The sequence below is a fragment of the Salarias fasciatus genome, chromosome 18 (genome assembly GCF_902148845.1).
Source record: "Salarias fasciatus chromosome 18, fSalaFa1.1, whole genome shotgun sequence".
In the NCBI taxonomy this organism is placed as follows: Eukaryota; Metazoa; Chordata; class Actinopteri; order Blenniiformes; family Blenniidae; genus Salarias; species Salarias fasciatus.
In genome coordinates, this window is record NC_043762.1 from 22203977 (window position 1) to 22221462 (window position 17486).

General features: G+C 49.2%; 2 protein-coding genes across 2 annotated transcripts; both read left to right on the forward strand.

Annotated features, from left to right (window-relative positions):
• The first annotated feature begins 1489 nt into the window (after window positions 1-1489).
• LOC115405534 (angiopoietin-related protein 3-like) lies at window positions 1490-4227 on the forward strand. The gene is made up of 7 exons (XM_030115138.1): window positions 1490-1993; window positions 2174-2284; window positions 2814-2934; window positions 3040-3153; window positions 3451-3546; window positions 3657-3929; window positions 4007-4227. Exons 1-7 carry the CDS (start codon window positions 1490-1492, stop codon window positions 4225-4227), a joined length of 1440 nt encoding a protein of 479 aa, XP_029970998.1.
• Window positions 4228-6970: 2743 nt separating this feature from the next.
• On the forward strand, window positions 6971-12490 carry LOC115405385 (phosphoglucomutase-1-like). Its single transcript, XM_030114950.1, has 11 exons — window positions 6971-7241; window positions 8252-8414; window positions 8538-8684; window positions 9255-9380; window positions 10024-10214; window positions 10309-10463; window positions 10600-10715; window positions 10802-10937; window positions 11539-11722; window positions 11888-12016; window positions 12240-12490. Exons 1-11 carry the CDS (start codon window positions 6984-6986, stop codon window positions 12327-12329), a joined length of 1695 nt encoding a protein of 564 aa, XP_029970810.1. The 5' UTR covers window positions 6971-6983; the 3' UTR covers window positions 12330-12490.
• The last annotated feature ends 4996 nt before the right edge of the window (window positions 12491-17486 follow it).

Consider the following 17486-nt stretch of genomic DNA (forward strand, 5'->3'; position numbering starts at 1 on the left):
TTTGCTTCTCATCTGATCTGTTTGAATAATATTAACATAATTATTAACGGTTCATTCATCTGCTGTTGTGCTTTTCTCTTTGCTGTTCCTGAACTGGCGCCCTGTGTGAGGCTACACTGTTCTGAAACGACACACCGATAAGGAAAAGAGTTTTGGATCAAAATGAGGATTTAACCTTTGCTCCTCCTCAGTGGGATGGATGATCCCCACGGGGATGATTGAGAGTTATAAAAGTTTGGTTCGAATGAACACAGTCTGTCAGGAGACTTTGCTCTGAACACCCACGTTACAGTGACCTTCACCCTGAGCGAGAACACAAACTAAACCTCTGCAGTGGATGATAGTCTCGCCTCATAGTAATCCGAGCAGGGCCTGTCCGTCAGGAGTTTGCATGTTCTTGGATGCTGTCAGCGCTGCTATTCGGCACTGACGTTCTTCAGCCAAGCTGAGGTTCTGAGAGGCTTCCTGTGTAATCTAATCTAACGGTCTGAAATATCGATGTTGTTCCTGAAATCTGCTGTAGACCTCTGCTCTACTCTTTACCTCCAGTCATTCTCAAGGTTCCTCTTGTGCGCCGCTGCCTTTAAACCACCTTCTCTCCCTCTCCATTGGTTGGCTGTTCGGCTGTTTCATAACTGTGCACACAAACACTCATGTGCATCAACACTGGAGCAGCCCACCGCTCACCCCTGTGCTGACGTCCGGGTCGAGGATCGAGTTCGCTGAGTAAACACCGGGAGCCTCTCAGAACCTCGATACAGATTTTCAAATTCAACAGATTCAGGTTTACGTCTCGTTTAGTCCTCCTAATAAAAATGAAGGAATCTGCACTATAACTTGTGTTTGCATTCTCTATTTACAGCTCATACTGTGGGAACCATAACCTCAAGTAATAAGAGGGTGAAATGTGTTTAAATGAGTTCTGAGTCTTTGGGTGAACGTATGTAAATGTAAATGTTCTGTCAGCTCACAGCCAGAGCGATACAGAGCGTTTCTCCGTTCGGCTGTATCAAGTAACCGATCTTTCATGTAAACTGGGTCATCTTCCTGTTTAAAAATAAATGGGCAGCACAACAAGGAGAGATCAATGCCTCCCGCTCAGGTAACTGGAGTTCAGCCGATCAGAGGAAAACATCCTTCGGCCAGTCAGATTAAAGCGAACACTCGTCGTGGTCACTGTGACTTCAGATCAATGCAGCTCTGGATTCACTTCTTACCACCCATGTTCCAGTTCATCAGGATGAGACGGTGTGTTTACCTTCATGTTCAACAGATCGTGATATCAAGGCTCACCGGTGGAGGTAAAGTTTACCGTGTTGGGCTCAGTGAGAGGAAGCTGTATCAGGCATTGATCGGATGGGCGGGTTGATGATTGACCGCAGCCCGGGCCGAGTATAAAGCCTGCAGGGTTTCCGTTCTCTGCGTCTTCGTCCGGGCGCAGGAGGCCAAGCTGCCAGCTTTACACATCTTCTACAAACAGCTGGAGAACATGAGAGTGGCGCTGATCCCCGTGGTGCTAGTCCTGGCTGCCGCCTGCATCCCCGCCGCCTCTCGTGGCCTCTCGTCGCTCCCGGACGCCGCCGCCGCCACCGACGCCCCGTCCCGCTTTGCCGCCCTGGACGACGTGCGCCTGCTGGCCAGCGGCCTCCTCCAGCTGGGCCAGAGCCTGCGGGAGTTCGTGCAGAAGACGAAGGGGCAGATCAACGACATCCTCCAGAAGCTCAACATCTTCGACCACTCCTTCTACAGGCTGTCGGTGCTGGCCAGCGAGATCAAGGAGGAGGAGGAGGAGCTGAAGAAGACCACCGTGGTGCTGAAGGCCAACAACGAGGAGATCAAGGGCCTGTCCGAGGAGATCAACTCCAAGATGGACAGCATTTTGCAGGAGAAGAACCAGCTGCAGAGCAAGGTGCAGGGCCTGGAGGAGAAGCTGAGCAGCCTGTCCAACGGCCTGGTGACGAGCGAACAGCTGGCGGAGATCAACAAGCTGAGGGTGAGTGACCTCCGGTCCGACAAGAGCAGCGACCGTTTCTCAATACGCTGCCAGACGGAATGGAAAAGAGTGAATATTTGTTATGCCACTCCATTCTTTACTCCTAAATTCATAAGAATCAGTAAAATAAATGACTGACTTTGAGTTAAATATGCTTGATTCCGTCTTTTCCCCGATCAGGACGTGATCCACAGTCAGGAGCAGAACATCCTGGAGCTGCTGAAAGCAGTGACCGAACAGAGCGACCAGCTCAACTACCAGAGGAGCAAAATCAAGGCCCTGGAGGAAAAGGTAAATATCTAGAGCGCAGGATCTTCATCAGACAACCGAATGATCACTGAGCTGTAATACTGAGCAAACTCTTCTGCTGTAAGCCTGAAAGTCTGTTTATTCAGGAAGAGAAAGGTGAGACTCGCCGCCTTCTCCTCACCTCATCTTCAAACGTCCTCCTTGATCTGATCCGAGTTCCACTGAAATTAGTCTTTGCTCTTCTTGTCAGACTGACTGAGTTTATTCTTCCTCCTCTTCGAGTTGGGAGCTGCTGGAATCATGGCTGTTCTTTGAGAAAGGAAACTTATTGGTGTCACAGTTTTCAGCATTTTAATTATGGATTTTAAGTCTTCAGAGCATGTCTGAGCAGATAAATACAAATTATTTACTGAATCTCAGGCAGTGTTTCTAAAAACAGTGCCTCCTCTGGTGTTTTTCAGCTGAGCTGATGATTTTCTTCATGACATCTTTCCAGTAAACCGTCGGTTTGAGGATGTCTGCAGTGTTATCGTGTCTGAAATCCTCTGTTTCTCTCACGCTTCCCTTTCAGCTGACAGCCAACATGTTGGCCCAGGAGACCGTGGAGAGGATGACAGATAACTTTAACAGTGAGGCGCCGACCCTGACCCCCTATCTGACCCCAACATCCTCCAGCACAGGTACAGTGACCAGCCAGGATAACAAAGGATAATATTTAAAAGAAAAAAAAAAAAAAAAAAAAAAAAAGGGGGGCAGCTCCTAACTGAGCGTTGATTCTATGGCCCTTTCTCAAACAGGTTTTCCGTCGGACTGCAGCGAGCTGTTCGGCCGAGGGGAGCTGGTTAGCGGCCTGTACGCCGTCAGGCCCAGCGGATCCCGGCCGTTCATGGTTTTCTGCGACATGAGCAACGGTACTCCACCCGGAACCAAGTTTATCCGCTGCATTCCGCTTACAATGGCTTTCATCAAGCGGCAGTGTTACCACTGCCGTGCTTGCTTGAATATTTTATGTGTGACTGTGAAAGAGAGCAGCACCGCGGTGGGAACGCTGAATAAATTCACTTTAAATTCTATATGAAAACCATTGGAATTCAGCACACACACTGCAAACGCTGCCGCCACAAATAAGATAAAACTTATGATTACTTTCATTAATTATTAACTCATCATCAAATTTTCCAAGAAATAATACACTCTGACCTATTTAGATCACGGAGCCACAGTGATCCAGCGCAGGACGGACGGATCAGTGAATTTTGACCAAACGTGGGAGAAGTATGAACAGGGCTTCGGAGATTTCCAAGGTGAGATTTCTTAGCTTAGTTTCTAGAGTTCGATGCCGCTGTGTGTCCACCGGTTGCTGTTAACCCGTGTCCACTCTGAGCCCTCGCTCATGTCTCCCTGTCTCTCGCAGGGGAGTTTTGGCTGGGTCTCAGCAAGATTCGCTCTCTTGTCTCTCAGGGAAACTCCGTCCTCCACATTTTACTGGAGGACTGGAAACACAACAGACGTTTCATCGAGTACAGTTTTCACCTGGACGGCCCGGAGGACAACTACAGAGTCCACCTCACGTATCTGTCCGGTAATCTGCCCGACCCTCTGACCAACCACAGCGGCCTGATGTTTTCCACGAAGGACAAGGACAACGACAAACACCAGGGCGTCCACTGCGCCCAGCAGCAAACCGGTAAACAGGTAGCGGCTTTCTGTCCCCTGGTGGTTCAAGCAGGAGGATTAATCTGTCTGACCTCTGCCCTCGATCAGGTGGATGGTGGTTCGACGCCTGTGGAGACACAAACCTCAACGGCAGATATTTCCACACAAGGCCAAAGTGGCGCTCCGACCGACGGAAAGGAATCCAGTGCGGATCGGGCCGAAAGTCGTCCTATTCCATCAGACTGAGCCAGATCTCCATCTATCCTGCGTCCTCCTCCAGGACCGGCTCCCCGGCCTCAGCGTCCTCTGAGGCGGGGAACTTTTCGTGAAAGCAGCACCTTCACCTGGAGGGACGTCCTGGAGACGTCTATCCCAGGGTTCAGTGGACTCGAGCAGGAATCCAGAGACGGGATCAGGAGGAACCGGTGTGTGTAAAGAGCATCAGACATGCAGAGAACCGGAGTTCCCTCATTGTTAGCAGCCAGAAAAGCAGAGGTCAAAGGTCAGAGAGGACAAACTCAGACAGGAAGCCATAATATGAGCAGGTTTCATGTTGTCACACACACACACACACACACACACACACACACACACACACACACACACACACACACACACACACACACACACACACACACATTCCATCCAGACATATTCTGCAAATAAATGTTCTTATTTTTTTATTTTTTTTAAATGCTGGTCAATAAATATATAATTTAACTACTGGACTCAAGATACTCACACCTCAGTAACCACCGACTTTAATTATTGATCTGGATCTGCTTCCTCACCGCGTGTGTTTTGCTTCTCAACCTTTAAGACGCACGCTAGAATTCTTGGTTAATAAAAACCAATCCCGCTCTCAGGTGCTATATTGAAAGATGGATACACAGATGTGCGCAGGGACATATAGGAGATATGAATTCCATTATATGATGTTTTCACACCACCACCTCAGTATGAAAGTGCAAACCTGACTGGAATCACTCATTTCACAGTATTTATACCTTGAAAACGCTTTTCTCAGTCTGATCCTTGTAAATTATTATAACATCTCATTTTCCATCCCTAAAGCTCCAGCCTTACAATGAGGATCAGTAATAGAAGTACTAAATATGACTTGATGACAGCATTGCTGTTTTAAATCCTATTGTGCAAAATGATTCTAAAGCAGTAAACGGTAGTAATAAACCCCAAAAACAAGAAAAAAGAGCATTTTGGAATTTAAAAATGCTTAAAATGTTGGGTTTTTTTGGGTTTTTTTTTTGCAGTGAAAGAAGAACTAGTCAGTTACAGTTTGTCACATTTCCACAACTTGTTAAAACCTTCTACTCTAGACTTCATGTAGAAAACCTTCTGTAAATACCGACGGTGCAGCCTAAGATTCAAAGATTCAAAAGGCAGCAAAAACTGTGGAGCTCTGGTTTAAATGATGATTATTTTCAGTTCTGTGTTTGTTTCTTTGTATTTAGCTCCGGTAAAAGGATGACAGTAACTGCAAATGTGTGAAACGTTCATGGCACTTTTGGCGTTCTTTATTAAAAAGTTTTCTTTCTAAGAACCGAAAGAGAGAAAAAACCTGGTTTGTACTTTGTTATTTGGGGAAAGGCTCATGTGATTCTTGAACAAACAGAGTCTGGGTTTTTTTTTTATGTAAATAAAGGTTTGTCCTTGAGGTATTTCGTCCCTGAACCTTTGAACTCTGCCATGATGCCAGAGTCTCGCTAATAAATGTGTAATGAAATTACTACACTCTAAAACCCGTCAATAGAAAACTGAACCAAACACAAGACCAGGTTAAAACCAAGAGTCCAACCCTGCAGGAGAACGGTGATTCCCGGTTCTTCGTCCTAAGTTCTGTTAAAAGTGTGTGAAGCGCCAGACATGGCGAGGATCCAACAGGTTTCCTGTCATGTTTTTAATCAGCTGCAGAGCCTTTTATCTTGGACTCATACTTTTCATCACTCAAATAATTAAAGATATTCGGTCCTCAGTGAAAGGTTATAGACAATCAGCTCATGAGATCAAACTGGAGCCTTTTTTGTGTGTCTGTGTGTGTGTGTGTGTGTGTGTGTGTGTGTGTGTGTGTGTGTGTGTGTGTGTGTGTGTTCTCGTATTTCTATCCTTGTTGGGGCCAAATGTCCCCACAAGGATAGCAAAACGTGGAACGACGTGCCTTGTGGGGACCTTTTTCCGGTCCTAAGTAGGAGAAACAGTGTTTTCTTGACCATGTTGTTGTTACTGAAAAAAGTAAAAGTGCAAAAACATTTCTTTAGGGTTAGGCTTTGTTGTGGTGTGGGTTAGGGTTAGGGTAAGGGTCAGGGTTAGGGGCTAGACATGAATGGGAGTCAATGGACGGTCCCCACAAGGATAGAAATACAAGACTGCGCGTGTGTGTGTGTGTGTGTGTAAACATGAGAGAGACCCTGATCCAGCCTGTCAGGCTGTCTGCCTGTTAGTGTGGATGACCTCTAGAGGGCAGTGTTGGTCCACCACTGAGACATCACTGTTGTTGGCATAATTAATTAAATTAAACAAATTGTTTGTCCTGTACACAGACACTCTCCTAAAATCACATATTCATGATTTGTACGCATTTCTACTCGCTTTCTAACGACTCTTCTCGCTGTCTGCTTTCACAATCAGTGTGAGGAACGGATAAATAGACCCTCCGAAAATAGCATCACCCTGAAGAGGGTGTCATCCTTCCTTTTGCATGTGGTTCCTCTGAGCACAGCTGCAGCCTGCACAGATGGACGGACAGTCGGACACGTCCCATAACAAACCCCTCCCAGCCTGTCCACCCAGACACACATGCCTCCGTGCTGACAGTGATGTCCCTGCACACGTGTGGCAGAGCGTCTTTGGTTCCCGCCCTCCTCGGCCTCTGCACACACGCATCAGTGAGGGTGGGAGGTTATTTTGGGCTGCAGAAGCTCCACAGTGACCCCGTGCCTCCAGTGAAATAATAGGAGGAGTCAAGCTCTCCCTTCCCCATGTGGACTGACAGGGGAATTCCCCCCCGCATAACAGGCTCCCTACGCTCCAGCCCGGCGGCGCCAAGCCGGACCCTGACTCTGGAACAATGGAGAACAGTCCTCTGCAGGTGGTGACGGTCCCCACCGCCCCCTACCCCGACCAGAGGCCCGGCACCGACGGCCTGAGGAAGAGCGTCTGTGTGTTCCAGTCCAGGAGGAACTACCTGCACAACTTCGTCCAGAGTATCCTGTCCTCCATTGACCTGCGCGACCGCCAGGGGTCAACCGTGGTGGTGGGGGGCGACGGGCGCTTCTTCAACCAAACCGCCATCGAGGTCATTGTGCAGATGGCAGCTGCCAACGGGGTCAGTGGACCTGCTCACACTGTGTGTGTGTTTGTGTTCGCATGCCGTTAGGTGTGTGTGTGTGTGTGTGTATGAGTGTGTGTGTGTGTGTGGCCAGATGTGACCCTACATGCAGATGACAGCTTCCCTCTGCTGCTCCTTAATATCATTCTGTCACGACTGACTGATGCAGGTTCCTGTAACAGATTATTAAAGTGATAATGTGTTCCACCCACCCATCCTTCCATCCATCCAGCCATCCTTCCATCCATCCATCCATCCATCCATCCATCCATCCATCCATCCACCCACCCAATGGATGGATGGGGAACAATACCAATAAGTCTGAAATACATTACACAAAGTGGTTTTCATTGCGATAGCATATGGGAATTATATATTTCAGATGATGATTTTATACATGTCGCTTTTACACATCAGATTTTCTTCCAGAAACAGATTAAATTCTCACTTCTTTTCTCTCAGTCTTCACATGGCGTTATCTAATTGGAAGAATTTTGACTCGTGAGCTTTACCAAGCTAAGAATGAACTGATTTTGACAGTAATCAAGCGATAAAAAGATCTAAGAAATAAATAGTTTCAGAACATAACACTCTGGAAGGAAGGTCCGAGTTGCTTGTCAGAAGTAAAAACTCAAACAGCAGAGCCGCTGGCTGAGCCGTCTTCAAATAGAAACACATTAAACCTGGTCTGTTTTCCATCCGGTTGCCAGCAGGAGTAACGGGCTCTCTGTGGTCTGCAGGTTAGAATTACATAACCTTTGAGCTTCTGATGCCTTCCTGCCTGAATGATATTCTTGGGATTTAAAACTCACTCCCACAGGACTGGACTTGCTCTTGAAGTGCCATAGCTGTCGTTCATGGAGTGAAACTCTAGTCTCCCTCGCTTTAAGAAGCGTGACACACCAAACCCGGCACCCGGCAGCGGTCCCGTCTCCGCCCCGCTCAGATATTTTCAGACGCACACTCACCCCGGCCAACTCAAACACACCTGTGTGACATTTCTTCAGGTGGGCCGCCTGATCATCGGGCACCACGGGATCATGTCCACGCCCGCCATCTCCTGCGTGATCAGAAAATACAAGGCCATCGGCGGCATCGTCCTCACCGCCAGCCACAACCCCGGCGGGCCGCACGGAGACTTCGGCATCAAGTTCAACACCGCAAACGGAGGTATGGCAATCGGAGAGGAGGAAGCACGCACACCAGCTGTTTCGCCAAAACACGCCTCAGGCATAGAAACACACTTTGTTTTACCTGTAAAGATTAAACAGAACTGCCTCTGTCTGTCCCCAGGCCCGGCCAAGGAGGCCGTCAGCAGTAAGATCTTCCTGATCAGCAGAACCATCGAGGAGTTCGCCATCTGTCCCGGACTGAAGGTGGACCTGACCACGCTGGGAAGGCAGACCTTCGATTTGGAGAACAAGTTCAAACCCTTCACAGGTAAAGGACAGCTCTTTCATCTTTCAGTGAGGATTTTACAAACATGAAGAGCAAGAGCAGACTTTTAGGGTCATTATGAAGAGGAGCGATTCTCAACCTGAGGTCCCGGATCGCCTTTGGGATCACCAGAGTTCACAGGATGGCTTTGTGTGTTCTGATTCTGTGAAAATTCAATTTGCAAGTCAAAGGAAGACACTTAGAGACTGCCGCAGATCAGAGTAACTTTTTGTGCTTTTATGATAAAAGTCTCCATTTCTGTGTGATTCCGTCTGATTTTTGGCAAATGAAAGATCAGAGAGATACTTTAAAACCTTTCTAAGTGGCAGAATCCAGGTGAAAGAAGTGAACAAAATGAAGGTTGAAGAGTCGGTGATTAGACGACATGACATGGATTCTCAAAGTCCGGATGAGGAATATAAAGTATCCACTTTTAAATCAGAAAATAACAAACTGGGTTTATTTGCAATGGATGATTCAAACGTACCAAACTTTTAAAAATCAGATATTTAACCACCTACCGCAGCAGATGCACATGAACAGCCTTTGCTTTTGGTCTGCGGTTGTTTCCAGTGGAAATCGTGGACTCTGTGGAGTCGTACGCCAACCTGCTGAGGAACATCTTCGACTTCGCTGCTCTGAAGGAGCTTCTCTCTGGCGACCACCGCATCAAGATCAGATTAGACGCCATGCATGGAGGTGAGAGAAACATTAATGAGATCTTCATTATTATTAATGCTCCATGGATTAATTTCCTAATTGCACCCTCAGGTGGATTTTTACAACATCAGACATGTTCCTCATACTGGAGACCACTGGTTCTTCCCACAGTTCCCTTCTTTCTCAGCAAATGATGTTTTTATTCAAGTCAATCCTGACCAAAAAGAACAAAATGTGTTTAATATCTTCATGTTCCTGACTCGTTCGATTGAGGTCGAAAGGGAAGAACATGTCAAGCTGCTGGTTCGAACACGAGAACAAGTTCGGCCTTTTGTTCATATCCAACTCCTCATTATTACCATTAATTCATGCCAGATTTGTTCTTCATAAAAACAGTAAAATCCGCCTCTCACTGTGTTTAGACCTGAGATGAATATCCAACAGAATAGAATTTTCCGTCATGGAGACAGAAGTGCAGATCAGACAGGCTGTTCTCGGCTTGGCTCCGCCGTTGGGAGGATAAAGTGGGCTTGCTGCAGCTATAGTGCTCAGATCTATTTTCAGTGTCCAGAGACCTGCTGATCCGCCGTACCGTACCGCTCCGGCGTGTCAGAACACAAACCTTCTCCAGTCCCTCTTTCTGCTCTCGGTGCTGTTTTCCTGACTCCCGTCTGCGTCCCAGTGGCAGGACCGTATGTGAGGAAAATCCTCTGTGAGGAGCTGGGCTGTCCCGCCAACTCTGCCATCAACTGCGTCCCGATGGACGACTTTGGGGGTCAGCACCCGGACCCACACCCCACCTACGCCACAGACCTGACCGACAGCATGAGGGACGGACAGTACGACTTCGGTGCAGCGTTCGATGCCGACGGGGTGAAGCTGATCACTAATCTGTTCCATCACACGGAATCGAACGACCCACAGAGTGAGACCTTGACCCCCGTTGTCCCTCGTGTCGCCTCCTCAGGATCGGAACATGATCCTCGGTAAACACGGGTTCTTCGTCACGCCGTCCGACTCTGTGGCGGTGATCGCCAACAACATCTTCTGCATCCCGTACTTCCAGCACACGGGGGTGAGGGGCTTCGCTCGCAGCATGCCCACCAGCGCAGCGTTGGACAGGTAAAGCTCCGATATGTCCAAACACCTGAAACCAAGAGGTGATTAAAAATAAATCTTCACATGTTGATGTTTCAAGCTGTTGCTTCAAGTGTTGCCTCAGGTTTCTAAGAATACTCCTTCGTTGTATTTCCTGCAGAGTAGCCAAAGCAACTAAAATAGAGCTATATGAAACTCCCACTGGGTGGAAGTTCTTCGGAAACCTGATGGACGCCGGCATGCTGTCCCTGTGCGGAGAGGAAAGCTTTGGTACAGGTACAGCGCCGCCGGTAAAGAGAAGCCTGTAAACCAACCCTCCTGTCTGTTTTCTCTGGTAAACTTCACGGCGGATCCGGTTTCAGGGGGAGACCACATCCGGGAGAAGGACGGGCTCTGGGCCGTGCTGGCATGGCTGTCCATCCTGGCCTCCAGGCGGCAGAGTGTGGAGGACATCGTCAAGGACCACTGGCTGAAATATGGAAGAAACTACTTCACCAGGTCAGGCGAGAAAACGCCAGAGAGCCTTCTCATATAGTGGGTAGAAAATGGATTGAAGAGCCACGAAAGACAGATATAAGAGCAGCAAGCAGGATGCAGCTGCCACCATGTGGAGCTCCTGTGTCATTGCAGGTCCTCTGTGGCTGAGCAGGAAAGAAACGGAGCATGATTTTAATTTATTTTATTCTGATGGATTACAAATGCAGAATAAAACAACAGCGATTATATTTGGCAGAGCAAAACAAGCACGTGGATTCCATGTCAAAGTTGGGGGGAAGACATTAAAGAAAGCATTTTTGAGGGGATCCATGACGTGATGGAGGAGAATCTGATTCTTCAGGGTTGATTTTGATGCTTTCCCAGATGAATGACTGCATTAATCCCAAGTGGTTCTAAGTAATTTTCCTTTATTATCAAAATGAAGAATCTCATGCTAATGACAGTGATCACCTCAAAAATGAAAATATAATTATGAAGCACAAAGTTTTACAGTCATAGGATGTAGGCCACACTCATCAGATCACGATTTATCTGAACACCTTTGGAGGACAGATTTTATCAATAAGGCATCGGTTTCTTCACGTCGATGTTGTTTCCCCAGATATGACTACGAGGACGTGGACATCGATGCGGCCTGTGAGATGATGGAGGATTTGGAGATGATGATCGCTGACAAGTCCTTTGTGAGGCAGAGGTTTGCAGTGGAAGACAAAATCTACCAGGTGGAAAAAGCAGACAACTTTGAGTACACCGACCCGGCAGACAGCACCATTTCCAGGAACCAGGTACAACACACACACACACACACACACACACACACACACACACACACACACAAGGCCGATGATGTCTTCAGCCTGACAGTGTCAGAGGTCAGAGACACCCAGTGCTGCTGTTTCCTCTTTGAAAATGTCTCTGTTATTTACGGCCACGGCTTGTTCTTGCTGCAGGGACTCCGGATCATCTTCTCCGATGGCTCCAGAATCATCTACAGGCTCAGCGGGACGGGCAGGAGCGGGGCAACGGTGCGAATCTACATTGACAGCTACGAAAAGGAGCTGATTTTCGAGGACACACAGGTAGAAAATCTATTGTTTTTATCAGTTATTCAGTTGCTTTCAATATGCATTACATTAGAATTTGCAGCTGACAGGAGCAAGGACAGACAGCAGGTGTGCCTATCAGAGAACACGTCTGCCTGGAGATGAATATTCATGAGAAGATTAGCATCATATATCTGCACAGATCATATATTGCAGAGAGGTGTTTCGATGTCTGACTTTTCCATCTTCTTTTGAGCAGGTGATGCTGGCGCCACTCGCAACTATCGCAGTGAAGATTTCCCAGCTCCACCACAGGACAGGCCGCAGTGGCCCGTCGCTCATCACGTGATTTCTTCTGTGTTTTCTGTCACCATTGCATTGCTAAAGTTATACCGTTTTTTTTTTTTTGTTTTTGTTTTTGTGCAACAATTTTTTTTATAACTGTTGAATCCAAATGTAGCTGCTTCACAGGCAACAAAGTTAATGTTGTGAAAGAAAAATAATCGTATAAACAGCTTCTTATTTTTTGTTGTCTGTGGTTTGTGTGCTTGAATGGTTTGAAACTGACCATATTTCAAGTTTTTGCTTTTACGATCGGCAATTATGACGCGCACCAATGAGCTGCAGGCAAAAAAGCAGCAGTGCTGCAAAATGGTGGCTGCTTATTGTGATCAAAACAGTCAAGACCGTCCCATTAAATGCAGCACGTGGCTGAAAAAAAGCAGTTTAATTTCCCTTAGAAAGCTGTTTTATTACCCTTTATGTTTGACAAAATGTGGTTTTCCGGGCACAGGACGTCTGCTTTATGGTTTCATATCAAGCAGCGCTGAAGAGTAAGTGGCAGACGAGAGGAAAGTGAGAAAGTGGCGTACGGTTTTTCACATAAAACAGGATTACCTCAGGCGCCCACTGCTTATTTTTCTGCAAAGGAAATAACACGGTGTACCCTTCCATGAAGCCTTGAACTGTTATTTCTATCACCCATACTCCTTAATTATGGGAAATTAAAACTCATCAGTGAATAATAACCTAAAATTGAAGCAGAGTGTGTGGGTGCTGGAGGAGAGGTGACAACATGCCAACTCACTGGAGGAAACACAAACACTCCGAGACACAAGCGCAGCCTTCCAGATCAGCAGTCTAGCAAATCACAAAGAAAAGCAAAAGGAAAACAATAAGACGGCCTTGGAATGGGCTATTATTTAGCAGAGGGTGGATTTTAACCGCGTCAGTGCAGACCACCTCGGAGCTTCCTGCAGTGTGAATCCCACCGGCTGTACGCCAAAAGAGACATTTATGTATTTTTAACAGCAGCTTCTCCGGCTCTGACGGCGGCCACATGATTTCCACCGAGCAGCAGCACTGGCGTCCGAACATCTGCTCCGGCGCTCTGATCTGCCATGCCCTTTGAAGTCCTCCACCTTTTTCCCTGGTTTCATCTTTGCGTTACGCTGAGCCCAGCGCTGGTTTATCTCAGGTCGCCTCTTTTTGTTTTCCCCTCCACTCAGTCAGAGATTACTCAGAGATAAAGACAAAAATAATCACTGACATTCATCCAGCAGTCATTAGTATTTTTAAACAGCTGCCAGACTGAAGGGATTCGACTGAATGTTAAAATTCTGGCAGATGGAACGAAAGCTGTGCCTGTTTTTTAGTTTTGCTGAACAGTTTTCAGTGTGCTCTAAACACACAGCGTCTACAGTCATTAACCATGTCTGATATGGCAAGTACACAATGATACGATGATAATAACAACACAAAAATAGCCACAGAGAAATGCAAAACACTAAATTCACCAAGATTGTGCCAAAAAAGACAACACAATGGGAGAAGCGATCATTCTGAAGACTTAAGACGTTAAAGAAATGCAGCCCTGAATTATACCGAGTGGCATAAGTGGGCTCACCACCCACCGAGGGAACCGTAGGGGCCGGGTGCAGTGTGGATTGGGTGGCAGCCGACGGCAGGGTGCCCGGCGACCCGATCCCCGGACACAGAGACTGGCTCTAGGGACATGGAATGTCACCTCGTTGGCGGGGAAGGAGCCCGAGCTTGTGAGGGAGGTTGAGAGGTACCGGCTAGATATAGTCGGGCTCACCTCCACACATAGCCTGGGCTCTGGAACCCAACCTCTCGAGAAGGGCTGGACTCTCCACTTCTCTGGCGTTGCCCGCAGTGAGAGGCGGCGGGCTGGTGTGGGTTTGCTTGTAGCCCCACAGCTCAGCCGCCATGTGTTGGAGTTCACCCCAGTGAACGAGAGGGTTGCATCCCTGCGCCTTCGGGTCGGGGATAGGTGCCTCACTGTTGTCTCGGCTTACGGGCCGAACAGCAGTGCAGAGTACCCGGCCTTCTTGGAGTCCCTGGGAGGGGTGCTGGACAGTGCTCCGACTGGGGACTCCATTGTTCTACTGGGGGACTTCAACGCCCACGTGGGCAGCGACAGTGAGACCTGGAAGGGGGTGATTGGATCGCACGGCCTCCCCGATCTGAACCCGAGTGGTGTTCTGTTATTGGACTTCTGTGCTAGTCACAGTTTGTCCATAACGAACACCATGTTCGAGCACAGGGGTGTCCATAAGTGCACTTGGCACCAGGACACCCTAGGTCGGAGGTCGATGATCGACTTTGTTGTCGTGTCATCTGACCTCCGGCCGCGTGTTTTGGACACTCGGGTGAAGAGAGGGGCAGAGCTGTCGACCGATCACCACCTGGTGGTGAGTTGGATTCGCTGGCGGAGGAGGAAACCGGACAGACTTGGCAGACCCAAACGTGTTGTGAGGGTCTGCTGGGAACGTCTGGCGGAACCCTCTGTCAGCATGGCTTTCAACTCCCACCTCCGGGAGAGCTTCTCTCATGTCCCGAGGGAGGCTGGGGACATTGAGTCCGAGTGGACCATGTTCTCCACCTCCATTGTCGAAGCAGCTGCTCGGAGCTGTGGTCGTAAGGTCTCCGGTGCCTGTCGTGGCGGCAACCCCCGAACCCGGTGGTGGACACCGGAAGTAAGGGCTGCCGTCAAGCTGAAGAAGGAGTCCTATCGAGCCTTGCTGGCTCATGGGACTCCCGAAGCAGCTGACGGGTACCGGCAGGCCAAGCGAACTGCAGCCCGAGCAGTTGTGGAGGCAAAAACTCGGGTCTGGGAGGAGTTCGGGGAGGCCATGGAGGAGGACTATCGGTCGGCCTCGAAGAAATTCTGGCAAACCGTCCGGCGCCTCAGGAGGGGAAAGCAGGTCTCCGCCAACACTGTTTACAGTGGAGGTGGGGAGCTGCTGACCTCAACTGGGGATATTGTTGGACGGTGGAAGGAATACTTCGAGGACCTCCTCAATCCCGTCGCCACGTCTTCCGTGGAGGAAGCAGAGGCTGAGGTCTCAGAGGTGGACTCGTCCATCACCCAAGCTGAAGTCACTGAGGTGGTTGGCAAGCTCCTCGGTGGCAAGGCACCGGGGGTGGACGAGATTCGGCCTGAGTACCTTAAGTCTCTGGATGTGCAGGGACTGTCTTGGTTGACACGTCTCTGCAACATCGCGTGGCTGTCGGGGACGGTGCCTCTGGATTGGCAGACCGGGGTGGTGGTCCCCCTGTTTAAAAAGGGGGACCGGAGGGTGTGCTCCAACTATAGGGGGATTACACTCCTCAGCCTCCCCGGGAAAGTCTATTCCAGGGTACTGGAGAGGAGGATCCGACCGATAGTCGAACCTCGGATCCAGGAGGAACAATGCGGTTTTCGTCCTGGCCGTGGAACAGTGGACCAGCTCTATACCCTCCATAGGGTGCTCGAGGGTTCGTGGGAGTTTGCCCAACCAGTCCACATGTGTTTTGTGGATTTGGAGAAGGCATTCGACCGTGTCCCTCGTGGTGTCTTGTGGGGGGTGCTCCGGGAATACGGAGTCCGGGGCCCCTTGTTAAGGGCCGTCCGGTCTTTGTATGACCGGAGTAGGAGTCTGGTCCGCATTGCCGGCAGTAAGTCGGACCTGTTCCCGGTGCATGTTGGACTCCGGCAGGGCTGCCCTTTGTCACCGGTTCTGTTCATAATCTTCATGGACAGAATTTCTAGGTGCAGCCAGGGGCCGGAGGGGTTCCGGTTCGGGAACCACAGGATTTCATCTCTGCTTTTTGCAGATGATGTTGTCCTGTTGGCTTCATCGAACCCGGACCTACAGCATGCACTGGGGCGGTTCGCAGCCGAGTGTGAAGCGGCAGGGATGAGGATTAGCACCTCCAAATCCGAGGCCATGGTCCTCGACCGGAGGAAGGTGGCTTGCCCCCTCCAGGTTGGTGGAGAGACCCTAGCCCAAGTGGAGGAGTTCAAGTATCTTGGGGTCTTGTTCACGAGTGGGGGACGGATGGAGCGTGAGATTGACAGGCGGATCGGTGCAGCAGCTGCAGTGATGCGGTCGTTGTATCGGTCCGTCGTGGTGAAGAAGGAGCTGAGCCGAAAGGCGAAGCTCTCGATTTACCGGTCAATCTACGTTCCCACCCTCACCTATGGTCATGAGCTTTGGGTCATGACCGAAAGGACAAGATCCCGGATACAAGCGGCCGAAATGAGCTTCCTCCGTAGGGTGGCTGGGCGCTCCCTTAGAGATAGGGTGAGGAGCTCAGTCACCAGGGAGGAGCTCGGAGTAGAGCCGCTACTCCTCCACATCGAGAGGAACCAGCTGAGGTGGCTCGGACATCTGTTTAGGATGCCTCCTGGACGCCTCCCTAGGGAGGTGTTCCGGGCATGTCCCACTGGGAGGAGACCCCGGGGAAGACCCAGGACACGCTGGAGAGACTATGTCTCTCGGCTGGCCTGGGAACGCCTCGGGATCCTCCCAGAGGAGCTGGAGGAAGTGTCTGGGGACAGGGAAGTCTGGGCATCCCTGCTGAGACTGCTGCCCCCGCGACCCGGCCCCGGATAAGCGGTAGAAAATGGATGGATGGATGGATGGATGGCATAAAAGATGGATGACTGGATGGGAATACATTTATTCATGGGGCCATGAAGGGGAATATTTATTGTAATGTTCAGTACGGTATTCAGGAGCCAAATGTCAGGGTCGCTGCCAGCAGGTGAAGGTTGAACCACAGTTATCCTAAACATGGAAGTTATTCTACTACAGTCATTCAACAAGCAAGAAAAGCACAATTTGAAGTAGAATGAGAGCACCGTGCTGAATTTAGAGAAACAAGGAGTGCAAGGTGAAGACACAAATACAAGTGCAAGACAAGCAGAAGGTTCTTACTGCTGGAGAAAAGTCACGGAACCACTGTGTGGTGTTAGTGTGAGTGTATTGTGTATCTTAAAATCAGGATCAGATCACAGGATCAGATTTAATGACCAAACTAAAGCAGGGAACCAGGGTCAGAGATTCCATTTGATTAGCCAACCCCAACCCTCCACACCCTCAACTGTCGGGAGGTTAAAGTGATGTAATTTCTTGAGTAAAGTTGGCACAGTTCATCAGGCCATAAAGACGAGATAAAACTCAAACCTGAAGGTCTTCTGAGCGTGAAGAGTAGGACG